Genomic DNA, 13,440 nt, shown 5'->3' with positions numbered 1-13,440 from the left:
AACATCCCCTGGTGCAGCTGAAGGCTGTGTCCTCTTGTCCTGTCACTGTTCCCTGGGAAAAGAGCCCGACCCCCACTTGGCTGCACCCTCCTGTCAGGGAGTTGTAGAGAATGATGAGGTCTCCCCTGAGCCTCCTCTTCTCATGGATAAACAATCCCAGCTCCCTCAGCCACTCCTCATAGCACTTGTGCTCCAGACCCCTCCCGAGCCTTGTTGCCCCTCTCTGGACAAGCTCCAACCCCTCCATGTCCTTCCTAAACTGGGGGGCCAGAACTGGACGCAGCACTCGAGGCGCTGACCAAGCACTGATGAGCACAGGGGAAGAATCACTGCCCTGCTCCTGCTGGCCACACCATTCCTGATTCTTAGGAGTGCAAAGGGTTGCATGAGGGAAATGGTGGGGAGAGAGTGGGGCAAAGTGTTATTGATTTTCAGTTAAGGGTCTTGATTTTCATATCTATTCAAACTACATTAGAAGCTCCTGTCGGTCAATATCAATTGGACATTGTTGATATCAATATATAAAGAGGAAGAGAAAGAAGGAGAAAAAATTCTCTCTGCATTGTTTTCAATATAGCATATTCACTTCTGAAATCTGCCTAATTAACCACAGAAGAATGAAGACTTAAATTATTCCCACAAGTTTCTCTGTTTTGTGTGTTTGTACAAATGTTTATGAGCTTTTCTTACTAAATTCCTGAAATAAAGAGCTCAAGAAAGAAGAGGCCTCTGGAGTAGGAAAATTCATCAGGAACCTCCAAGTGGCTGAGGATTCATCCCCATCAGAGCAGCAATGAGCAGAAATGGGCACAGCTCTGTGGCTGCCCCAGCTCTGGGATGGGCCCTGGGCCTGGAGCAGGAGCAGCTCTGGAGGGCCCCAGGGCCGGGGCTCTTGTGCTGGCCTGGGCAGATGGGATGGCAGGAGGGGCTGCAGAGCTCTCAGCACCTCAGCCAGAGGGGAGCAGGGCAGCCAGTGAGCTCCTTTGGCCTTGGCCAAGCCCCTTCCCCCATGGTGGGGCTGAGTCCTGGCTGAGCTGCAGCTGCTGCTGTGCCCTTGGCAGGGGCTGAGGCCGTGGGGCAGTGCCCAGAGCAGCCTGGGCTGAGCAGAGCTGTGGGGCCAGAGCCGGCTGGGCTGTGCTGGGGAGAGGCCCTTGGTGCTGCCCAGAGCTCAGGGCAGCTGGCAGAGCTGGCAGGGAGCTGGGCTGGGCTGGGAGAGCCTGGCACAGAAACCATCAGTGTCCATCTCAGCCTGGCTGAGCGGGCAGGGGCAGGACTCAGCCCAGGCCTTGTGGGGCAGGGCCAGCGCCTGGGCAGGCATTGAAAACAGGCAAGAGCCCCAGAGAGGAGGCTGCTCTGTGCCCTGGGGGCATGGACAGACCAGGGAGGGGCCCAGGACATTTGTCAGCGCTAGCCTCTGTCTGTGCCAGCCCTGGGCAGCCCTGGCTGCTGAGCCCAGCTCTGCCCTGGGCTGAGTTTGGCTGTGGCCCAGCTCCATCCTCCTGCGGGGCTCAGGGCCTGTTCCCAGCCATGGCCAGCCCTGGCCGCCTCTCTGCTGGCCCAGAGGCCAGCAGAGCCTGGGCAGGGCTGTCTGTGCAGCCCCACAGGTGCCACGGGCTCGGCAGGAGCTGGCAGAGGCTGCCCAGCAGGGAGGCCATGGGGCACAGAGCACCAAGGCTGCCCAGGGCCCCACGGCACAGGGGCCGTTCCCAGCCCCAATGCTCCTGGCCTGGCCTGGGCTGCACAGGGGCTGTGGCACCATGGCTGGGCCAGCACAGGGCCACAGAGGGGCCCCGCAGCCACTGCCGGGGCTGGCAGCAAGTCCGGGCACAGACAAGGAATTGCTGAGCATGGCCTGCGCTGGCCAGGGCTGCCTGTGCCCAAGGCAGAGCTCAGCTGCCCTTGGGGGCTGCAGGAACACTCAGGAGCCCAAAGAGCCTCCATGGCTGTGCTGGAGACCAAGGCTGGAGCAGGGAAATGCAGGGCTGCTGTGCCATGGGGAGGGCATGGAATTCCAGCACACACCTCAGCTCTCTGATGGTCCCGGCACCGTGCTGGGCCCTGTTCCAGACTGGAGCAGAGCAGATGTTGATGGCACAGGAGCCCTGCGGGGCTGGCAGGGACCTGCAGCTTGCAAGGTGCTCTGCTCTCCCTCAGCTCCTCTCTGAGAGATCCAATCCCAGCTCGGCACCTCAGGGCACAAGTGGCACTGCCTGTTCATGGGCACACAGCTGATGTCTGCCTGGAAAGGGGCATAGGTTTTAATACTTGTACATTTCATATTATACAAGGACATTCATTACAGGCGGCCTCGGATCAAGTCCCCCAGTGCAGTCCACTGCTGGCTGATCTACAGGTGCCTGGACAGCGTAATAAAATCTCCACCAAAAGAAGGAAGGGCTCTTGAGCTGCTGCAGTCCACGTGAGTTCATGGAGGGTAGAACGAGGACAAAGGAGACGGGAACGGGAGCAGGGAGACACCTGCACGCAGGGGAAGCAGGCTACAAGTGTGAGTGGGAAGGAGGGGCCAGAGTATAAAACTGGGAAAGGGAAGGGGTGGCTAGGGTACAAAAGCTCCAAAGGGAAGGGGTGTAAGGGAGGAGCAGGGGTAGAGTGACATAAACTGGGCCAATGAGGGAAAAAGGGAAGGAGTGGTTTACAGAGAGAACCACTGGGAATAACGAGAACAGAGAACTTTCTAGAACAGGGGGGATAGTACAGCCAATGACAGACATGAACTGGGGAGTGTACAGTGCATGACAGACATACATTCATCTGCATGGGGAAAGCAGCAATCCAGGGGCAATACTTTTCCTTATACCACTGTGGTTTCCCGTGTCATTCCTGGAGAATCCTACCCAGGGCCACCTCCCACAATTAGTATTATCTGGGCCACTTGAGTACTTTTAAGAAACAGTAAAATTTTCCCTCCCTGAACAGGAATTTCCTGGAGGTGTACTGATGGCAAAAGGAGAAGAAAAACTGATCTTCCTGTCCTCATGTGTCACCAATATTTAGTGTATTACTTTGTCTCCTGCTTCCTTCACTTGTTTCCACCTCTTCTGTTGAAAAGCCATGTCAAAAGATATCTGTCCACTAGACCAGCTGTTGTTCCCAGATTTCCTCCTCTAGGTGCTCTCTGGTCATTCAAGTGTCTCTCAGCTGACTGGTTTCATGCTTTGAGTTTCAGGGAGTTGACTTTCTGAAGTTCATATTAATATATCAGTAATCAGCATCCTAATTTTGTTTATATCTATCACAGAATTACACTTTCTTATGTCTTTGTCTAGAACTGTTCCTGTAAAGAAATCCCTTGGGGATGGGGGACATGTCAGATGCTGCTGGGACATCACAGGGAGCTGAGGAAAGAGCTGTGATGTTTATTAAACTGTTCCAATGTTCAATTTGTCTTTGTTGGCAAGAAGCCTTTCAGTGCCTCTGAGTGTCACCATCCCTGAGCCCAAAGAACACAAACCTGATGAGTTGTGGTTCCCACTGCAGGGGCTGCACTTGGACCTTGGGTCTGCTCAGGAGAGCTCTTCATCCACTTTCCCTCTTTTCCTCCCTCTGGCCATGGAGGGAGCTCCTGCCTTCAGCCTGTGACTCGTGTGTGCAAAGAGCAAATCTGGGCAAAATCGGGGCAGGGAGGGTTTGGGGGGACCTTGGGATCAGTGCTGGGCACAGAAGGAGTTTTCCATTGCTCTGAGACTGTCTGCTGTGCAAAGCAGATTTAATATCCAGCAGAGGAATGACTTTTGCATTTGATGGAGCTGTGCCTTCCCTTGGCTTTGTTGGCTGGCAAGAAATGAACATCCCTCTGTGTCTGGGGCAGCTCCTTCTCCAAGGAAAGCAGGTGGGAGTTGGAGCCCAGGAGCTGAAACCTGCAGGTGCAGCCTGGGCTGGAGGGAGCTCAGATTTGCACAAGGCTGCTCTGAGTGCCAGGGCTTGGATGGGGGAAATGGTGGGGTGGGGGTAGGGACAGGGTCTGATGGATTGTCAGCCACAAAGCATCTTGATTCAGCTTCACCAACTTTAAGCCTGATCTATTTTAAGTTAATCAAAATGTTCAAGAGGAGAGAAGTAGATTAAGACACAGAAAGAGAGAAAGACAGAATAGATACAGAGAAGCACACAAAGGTACCAGCTCCTGGATTCCAGTGGTGTTCAACTGGAAATTCCAAGAGGAGGTAGAGTCAAGATGTGTGCTTGCCTTGTGGTCAGCCTTAAATTCCCCTTGGTCTTCCTGGGCCCTTCCCCCAGGTGGGACTTGGGGTCATTTGGTCACTCAGGAGCTGGGCTGGGGCTCCAGAGGTGGCTGTGGAGCATTGCCTGTGCTGTGCCAGGGACTAGCAGACACTGCTGGGCTGGGATAGAGGCTCTGGGGGGATTGGGGTTCCAGGGCAGGGCAAGGCTGGGGTTCCAGGGCAGGGCAAGGCTGAACCTGTCCCTTCCTCCCCTACACATCAAATGTTTCCAGCCAACAATCTCCTCCAGTCTGTCAGGCAGTGCTGGAGGTGAAATCCAAGTATGGCCATTGGCACCTGTAGGAGAAGAACATTTCTTTTCCATAGGAAGGAAAGCACAGAGCCCCACTGTTTGGAAGGCAGGTGAGAGCCTCACTAGGCCAAGGCCAGCCAGACTTTTCAGAAATAGCAGATTTTGTCTGGGAGCAGTCTTTGGATTTAGGGAATTTTGGAGACAATCCCAATTTCGGCCATGGGCACCTGGAGAAGCAGGACAGTTCTTTCCCAAAGGAAGGAAAGCATTGAGCCTTCCCCAGTGTTTTAGGGACAGATAAGCAATGACCCTTACCAAACAACTGCCTGCCAGATTTGTCCTGGCAATATGTCCATGGGAACAATCCCTGGATATAAGGAAATGGAGGTGAAATCCCAATTCAGGCCATGTGTGCCTAGAGGAGAAGGAGAGTTCTTTTCCATAGGAAGGAAAGCCCCGAGCCCCAGTGCTTCAATAGCAGATGGGAAGAGACCCTCCAGGTGCCAAGCTGTCAGGCAGCCCCTGGAGGCCAAACCAGCCAGACCTGTTCCGTGTTCCCTTGGTTCCTTGGGGCCCCACAGTGTCCCAGGGGTCTCCGTGGTTCCCCAGGCCCCACAATGGCACGGGACTCCTCTGTTCCATGAGGCCACAATGTCACAATGGACCTTTCGGCCCTGGGGATTGTGGTGTCACAATGGTCTCCTTTGGCTCCACAGGGTCACAATGGAACACTGATGACACGAGGCCTTGCAGTGTCACAATGGACCTTTGGTTCCCTGCAGCCCTGCAGTGCCACAAAGGCCTCTTGGTTTCACGAGGCCCCACAGTGTCACAATGGTCCTCTTGGTTCTGTGGGGACCCCCAGGGTCACAATGGTCTCATTGGTGCCGTGAGGCCTCACAGTGTCACAATGCTTTGCTTATTCCATGGGCCCTCATAGTATCCCAATGTATTCCATGATACCATGAGTCGCCTCAGTGTCACAATGGTCTCCTTGGTTCCATGGTGCCCCACAGAGGCACAATGGCCCCTTGGTTCCATGAGGCTGTGAATTCTCTTAATGGTGTCTCCATGACTCCATGAGGCCTTGCAATGTCACAGTGGACCTTTGGCTCCCTGGGGTCTCGCCATGTCACAATCGTCCCTTGGGCCCATGACACCCCAAAGAGTCATAATGGTCTCCACGGTTCCATGAGGCCCTGTGGTGTCACAATGGACCCTTGGTTTGATGGGGCCTCTCAGTGTCACAATGATCCCGACATTCCATGGTGCCACACAGTGTCACAGTGGTCCCTTGGTCTCACAGGTCCCACAGTGTCACAATGGTCCCTTGGTCTCACAGGCCCCACAGTGTCACAATGGTCCCTTGGTTCCATGGTGCCCCACAGTGTCACAATGGTCCCTTGGTTCCATGGTTCCTGTGCTGGTGCATTCCCCCCTCCCCTTCTCAGGCCGCCCTGCCAGCTGAGAAATGCTCGCTGGCCTTGGCCTTGGCCAGCAGCCCCTGGGCTCAGCTCCTCTGGAGCTCAGCACAAACACGCTCTGCTCCAGCACTGCTGCTGCCCAGCCAGCTCCTGGCTGCTTTAGGAGCAGCCCTGGGAACTGTTTGTGTTCCCTCGGTGGCACAACATCCCTGTTCTCACCCTGCCAAAGAAAGCTGCTGATGCCAAGTGCGGCCAGGATGAAACATGGCTGGGACTGCAGCCCCTCTCTTGGGGCCCTACAAACAGCGCTCCAAAAGGAGCCCTTGGAGCTCTCCTGGGCCAGCGACTCCCTCTGAGTGGGGCCTCTCCGAGCCGGGAACTCTCCCGTTTGCTGCACTCGGGGATCCCCAACAACGAGGGAGCCTGGGCCGATCCCCCCACTCCTCCAGGCTCAACCCTTCCCTGCTGGGGAGATGCCAAAGCATCCCCAGGGAACATTTCCCTTTGCTCAGGGGAATTTCTCACAGGTGCCTTGCACTGACTCTCTGTGTCTGTGTGCACACAGGAGTGCCTGTGCTGGGGAAATGTGGCAGAAATGCTGCTCCCTGAGGGGTCTGAGTGCCTTGGATAACTGAGCCAGTCAGGCCTGTAAGTGAGGTTAAATTATGAGGTCTAAGTTAAGTTAAATGCTACTAAAAGTTGTTCTTTTGCTAAGTTGTTATGGTTAATAGAAGTTATAAGCTAAGTTGAATATTGTTAAATCTTATTCCTTTGTTAAATTGCAAAGTCATAGGTTATAAGATAGGTTAAATACTGTCAAGCTCAGTTCTTTAGATTAATTGTGACGTTTAAAATAGAAGTTAAAGGCTGAAGTTAAGTTCTGTTAGGTTTGAGGTGTTCAGCTTTTGGGCCATATTCCTTTTATACTTGCCCTTACTGTCCTTGTGTCACACTCACACAGGGACAGTTTGTGTTTCATTTCTGGTTTGATTGCCTGGGTTTTGTTTGGTTTTGTTGTTGCTTTGTTTCCTTGCTGTGCCTGAAGTGTCCAGTCAGGAGCAGAGTGACTCTTGCCAAGGAACTTTGTGCTGCTGTCACTTAATATTAAATCTGGTTTTTGCTGGGGATTTTTTCAGCGCTCTCAAGCCCTCGTTGGTCACAGGGTGAAGGAGCCCTGGCCCAGGGTCTGGCCCTGGGGGACACGGGGACGCTGCCGGGGGGTCCCTGTCCCCCTGTCCCACCCCCCATGGCTCTAGACCCCGTCCCCGTGTCAGGCTCTGGGGTCGATCTCGTGGAACATCCTCTGGGGGAGGCTGCGGCACCGGGGGTGGGGGGACCCGGGGGGACAGGGGACCCCGCTGTGCACGAGCAGTGTTGGACTTCTCTGGGGGAACTGGGAGGGGGCTGGGGTAGAGTGACCTCCCCAGTGACCTCACATAGCCCCAGTGATGTCACACAGCCCCTGTGATGTCACAAAGCCATTGTGATGTTACATAGCTGCCCAGTGAAGTCACAGCCCAGTCTGTAATGTCATACAGGCCTTGTGATGTCACACAACCATCTCTGTGATGTCACAGAGCCCCTGTGATATCACAGAGCCAACTCGACTATGTCACCCTGTGATGCCATAAAGCAGTGCTGTGATGTCACAGAAGACTGTGATGTCACAAAGACACTGTGTGAAGTCACAGTCTGTTCTGTGATGTCACAGCCTGCTCTGTGATGTCACAACCCACCCTCTGATGCCACAGAGCCACCCTCTATGGTGGCAGAGTCTGCTCTATGGCCTCACACCCTACTCTGGGACATCACAGCCAGCTCTGTGATGTCATATCCCCCTCAGTGATGTCAAAAAACTCTCAAGGTCTCAGTTACACTGAAACACTAAAGTTTCTTGTACTTTGAAGAGATCCCTGTTAGGGACACTGAGAAAGTGTCCCCAGGTTCCAGTCAGAGCAGAACACTGGAGACACTGATGACAGCTGGGGACAAGCAAGGGAAAGGTGTCTCTGGTGCTGAGCAAACCTGGATGTGTTTCAGGAATGCAAAGGGCCCAGGCCTGAGCCCCAGCCCCTGGCAAGGCAGATCCTGTCCCTCCCTCATTGCTCAGGGCTCTTCCTGGGATGGGCACTGGCATGTGGGGATGTGCAGTGCCAAGGGCAGGACCATGGGGCGGCCCCTGCCAGGCTGCTGAGCAGGGACAAGGAGGCACTGAGGCCCCAGGGCTGCAAGGGTCACTTGTCCCCTCGTGGCCTCAGGCCCAGGGCCAGCAGCCATGGCCAAAGGGCTGCACAGGTTGGCTCTGTCAGGGCCTTGCAGCTGCTGCACATCCCTGAGCCCTCTGCAGCCCAGGCTGTCCCACGGTGTCCCTGCCCTGCGCCTCTGTCCCTGCAGGCTGTCGTCACCCCCGGCTGCCCCACCTCGCTGGCCCTTCCTTTGCTGGCAGCTCTGCCTCCTGCTGCCCCTGCCTGGCCACACAAAGCCTTGGGCTGCTCCAGGCTCCTGCTGGGGACGTGTTGCACCACAGCCCTACCCTGAGAGGGAAATTCCTTTCTCCTGGTGTTCAGTCTGGGCCTCCCCACCTGTCCTTGTTTCCATTATTTCTTTCTCCCACTGTTTTATACAAGGAAGAAAATCTCCATCCTCTCTGAAGTCACCCTTCAATCCCTCCCAGGCCATTCCTGTTCTGTCCTCAATCACCCTATCACTGACCCCAGAGTCTGCAGCCTCTACCTGCGGGTTATGTGATGAGGCCTCCAAACCCCATCTTGGGAGTTTTTTGGGTCCTCTACGAGGTCTGTGAAAATGGAAAAACAGTAAAAGTTATTTTCTTCAAAATCTTGCAGTGACAGAATAAGGATCAATATATTTAAACTGAATGAGGGCGGATTTACATTTGTTAGAAGGACGAAATATTTTATAATTATGAGAGTGACACAAAATGGCAACTGTTTTTCCACAGAGATGTATTCCCCATCCCAGGAATGCTCCAAAATCAGGGAATGTGTCCAACCTGACCCAGTGAAATCCCCTCCCCAAGGATGGAATTCCTGTTGTGTGGGTTCTCGGATGTGCTGGGTGCCCTCACAACTCTTCTGACCAGAATGTCTGCTGAGGGCAGCCAGGCTGCTGCAGGGCAGTGACCTCACAGCCATCACCATGGGAGCCCTGTCCCCTGGGCCTGGCTCTCCCCTTTCCTCTGCCCCTGCCTTGTGTCTGCTGGCATGAAGAGTTTTGTTGTTTATATCTTGTCCCCAAGGTGCTGGGCCAATGGCTTCCCAGTCAGGCTCCTGGAGCAGAAGTGGCTTTTCAGAGCCCAGCCAGAAATGAGCCCTGAGGCAGCAGCTCTGCAGCGCTGGCCACCAGGCCAGGTGCCAAGGGAGGCTTCTGGCCATGCCCTGCAAGCAGCTGCTGCTGCCAAGGTGCCTTTGGTGCCTCGGGCTGTCCCTGGCACAGCTCCCAGCACGGCACTCTGCCCTTGTGCCCGAGGCCTTCCCTGTGCTGGGGCTGGCCTGGGGCTGTTCCTGCAGCGGGACCTGCCCTGCTCCTGGCACAGGAAAGGCAGTTCCTGCTGGAGCAGGAGGCTCTCCCTGCAATGGGCTCAAACCACTCCAGCAAGGCCCTGCTGACTTCAAAATTGCTTCCTAGAGCAGAATATCCTAGAATTGTTATAGATTCTGGACTGTGGAGTAAATAACTCTGGTTAAGAGCTTATTGTCTAATCATGATCTGATTGTATTTATATGAATATATCTGGTATTCCATCATTAATCCTGTATGAAAAATTGCATTGACAAATTGTTCAATTCTACCTGTCCAATTGTTTATACATAAACCATTGACAAATTCTGGGGCCGGGATTGCATCCAGTCACTCCCAGTCTCTTCTCTTAAAAAGAATTTTAGAAGTCAGGAGGCTCTTCAGGGCTTTTAGAACCCATGGTGCCTGCTGTGTTTCTCCATCTCATGACTCAGCAGGAGTTTCTCCAATAAAGAAATAAAGCTTTTGCCTGAAGCGCCCTCTCTGCCCATGACAGAAACCCCTCTGAGTACCTGTGACATCCCGGCTCTTTGGCAGCCTGGGGACTCCTGGGATGTTACTGTGGAGCCCCCGTGAGTGCCTGTGACAGATCGGTGCCTTTGCAGGCCAAGGTGCCCTGGGATGTCACCATGGAATGGCTGTGACTGCCTCTGACCACACGGCTCTTGCCATCCCCAGAAACCCTTGGGAGGTCTCCATGGAGCCCCTGTCTCTGTGTGTGACATTCCAGCTCTTGAACAACCTGGAGGCTCTTGGAAAGTCCCCATGGAACCCCTCTGAGGGCCTGTGACAAATCTGATCCTTAGAAGGCAACCATCACCAGGAAACCCTGTTGCTATGGTCAGTTTCCATGGCAACCATCCCCACCCCTGTTGCTATGGTCAGTTTCCATGGCAACCATCCCCAGCCCCTGTTGCTATGGTCAGTTTCCATGGCAACCATCCCCACCCCTGTTGCTATGGTCAGTTTCCATGGCAACCATCCCCAGCCCCTATTGCTATGGTCAGTCCCTGGGCAGCTCCATGGAGACCAACTGCTGGCCCTGCACAGGACACCCCAACACTGCCAGCCTGGGCCTGGCAGCGCTGTCCAAACGCTGCTGGAGCTCAGAGAGCCCTGGAGCTGTGACCCTTCCCTGGGGAGCCTGGGCAGCGCCCCAGCAGCCTCTGGGCAAAAACCTTTTCCTGAGATCCAACCTAAGCCTGCCCCGACTAAGCTGCAGCTGCTCCCTCCACTCCTGTCCCTGGGCACCAGAGTGAAGAGGTTCCCTCAGCCCCAGCCAGGGACCCGCTCCCGAGGCTGCTGCCATGGCCACCAGGGCTGGCACCAGCTGGGATGCTCGGTTTCCACAGGCCGGGGTTCAGGAATGGCATTTCTCAATTTCCTGCTCCCACTCAAACCCCGCAGGCACTCATTGCCCTCCCACCTTCCATTGAAGGAAAAAAGGGAAAGATCTCAGGCTGGGATAAGAACAATTTACTGGGAACAGCAACAAGATAAGGAACAAACAGAAACAGAAAAAATATTAACAACAGAAGGGATAAGAAAAACCAGTTACAGGGAAAACTACATCACCATCAGTTGTATCTTTTTGGCCACGTGTTTCCTCCTGCATGGAAAGGACACCCTTCTCCTCAGGGAAAGACAGAGAGAGAGTCCCTTTCCTGCCCCTGGTAATGACCTGAGGCAGGAGTGAATGTAGTGACAGGGCCATGGCCAGACCCTCATGTTCTTCAATCCCATATCAGGCCATTGGTAGGGGCAGGAAAAGGGACAGGTGTCTTCCCAGCATGGATCACAGGGAACATGGATCACCAGGGCTCTTCCCAACAGGGTCCTCCAATGGGGGATGAAACTGGAGCAGTGCACAAAGCTCTTCCTGCAGCTGGGGAACTTTCAGGGCTTCCCTTACCGGTGGCTCCATTGGTGTTTGGTCAAGTGAGAGCTCTGGGTGAAGCTCTTCCCACACTGGGGACACACGTAGGACCTCTCCCTGGTGTGGATGCGCCAGTGCCTGACAAGGTGGCAGTTGTGCTTGAAGCCCTTGCCACAGTCGGAGCAGAGGAAACGCCTCTCCTCGGTGTGAATCTGCTCATGCCGGAGGAGATGGGAGCTGCTCTGAAACCTCTTCCCACAAGTGGGGCACATGTAGGGCCTCTCCCCAGTGTGGATGTGCTGGTGTGTGACGAGGGTGGAGTTGTGTTTGAAGCCCTTCCTGCAGTCAGGGCAGCGGAAGGGCCTCTCATCCGTGTGAATCCGCTGATGTACAAGGAGATTGCAGCTATTGTGAAACCTCTTCTGACACTTGGGACACTCGTAGGGACTCTCCCCAGTGTGGAAGCGTTGGTGGATGATGAAGTCGGAGCTCCGTCTGAAGCCCTTCCCACACTCCCCACACTTGTAGGGCCTCTCCCCAGTGTGGATGTGTAAGTGCCTGACAAGATGGGATTTGCAGCTGAATCCCTTCCCACACTCCCCACACTCGTAGGGCCATTCCCCGGTGTGGATCATCAGGTGTCGTTTCAGATTGTTGCTCTGCCTGAAGCTCTTCCCACACTCCAAACACTTGTAGGGCTTCTCCCCATCATGATGTTGCTCAGGGACCACCAGCTCTGAGCTCTGGCTGAAGCTCTGCCCACCTTCCTAGCCCAGGGTGGGTCTTTCCTCCTCAGAACACCCTGGGCTGGCCTTGCAGCCCTTCCTCCTCTGGGATCTCCAGGGCTTTTCCTCCCCGTTGGATTCCTGCGATGTGGAGTTGCTCAAAACAGCTTCTTCCATGAGGTTCTGCTGCAGGGATTTGTCCTTCCTGGTCTCCACTATCAGCTCTTGCTCTGGAGGAGGAAGGACAAGGAGTAGATGGGATTTGCCTCCGTGCCACAGGGAAGGGCAAGGAGATCCCCCAAGTGCGTCCCTGGCAGGAGGGCACCGGCAGCGGGGCTGTCCTGCAGCAGGGGGCCGTGCTGGGCTGGGAGATGGAGCAGGAGAGAGGGGGAAAGGGGCACTGACTTCCTCCTCACCTGCTTGGGAGTCCTGAGGCATCTTCCTCTTCCTCGCAACCTTCTTCTCCATCTGGTGAATATTTGGGTACGGGAAATTCTGTTTTGGGAGGAAAACAAGTGATGAGCACAGTGAGTTTTGTACTGGCTTCAAAGCAAACCAGGGGGAGAGTCTAAGCCAGAATGACAATTGAATAAGAAAATTAAGATCAAGGCAATGATAGAGAAACACTGGCTTAATCTGACAGAGTCACGATATACCCTGACACCCCGTTGCTCAGGGTGGTGGTAGCAGGCTGATGAAATGGTGGCTGCAGTCCAGCTGGAGTGATGAACGTGATTCTGTCAAAGCAGTGATCCTGTAGAAGGGTCTGGTCTTCCTCTGCAGGTCCAGTGGTGCTTATGGAGCTCTTGTCCTCTGGGAATGCAGTAGGCAAGGTGGTCGTTGTGTTGCAAGGGTGAGATTATATCCAGGTAGGAATGCTTGGTTCCTCCCCCTGGGCGGAGCATCCCACAATGGGATGATGTAATTTTATCAGTGCTGCAGTGACACTCAATGGCCCATTAACAGAAGATGGCCCCTGGTGGGCGTTATCAGGGCTGAGCCATGGAAGAGATAAAGAACACTGCCCCACCTGTTGATAACAGTTTATGGAGATGGGGACTGAAAACACTTTTGGTTACATCTGACACTGTAACCTGAAACAGTGAGGCAATCCCTGCTCGGGGTGGAGGGTGAACACCACCCCCCTTACCCAAACTGGCTCCGGTGTAAAACCCCCACCCTGGGAAAGCCACGCACACAGGGGACAACGTCACACTTGCCCCGCTTCTAGGGAGATCTCTGACCCTGTCACTCCCTTGCTCTCTCCTCTTTTTCTTTCCATCTCTCTCACTTCACATTTACTGGTCAATAAAATCCACTTTGGATTTGGTCTCCTTAGCACCTGAATTGGGGCAGAGGCATTTCTCTAACAATTTTATTA

General features: G+C 54.4%; 1 protein-coding gene across 1 annotated transcript; it reads right to left on the bottom strand.

Moving 5' to 3' along the window:
- Positions 1–11,366: 11,366 nt before the first annotated feature.
- LOC144247546 (uncharacterized) lies at positions 11,367–12,599 on the bottom strand. Its single transcript, XM_077788554.1, is given in 3 exon segments — positions 11,367–11,913; positions 11,998–12,289; positions 12,476–12,599. Coding segments are annotated over 3 exon segments (891 nt in total). The 5' UTR covers positions 12,528–12,599.
- Between the last annotated feature and the right edge of the window lie 841 nt (positions 12,600–13,440).

This window comes from Lonchura striata, chromosome 27, assembly GCF_046129695.1.
Source record: "Lonchura striata isolate bLonStr1 chromosome 27, bLonStr1.mat, whole genome shotgun sequence".
In the NCBI taxonomy this organism is placed as follows: Eukaryota; Metazoa; Chordata; class Aves; order Passeriformes; family Estrildidae; genus Lonchura; species Lonchura striata.
This window is presented reverse-complemented; position numbering and strand designations above follow the sequence as displayed.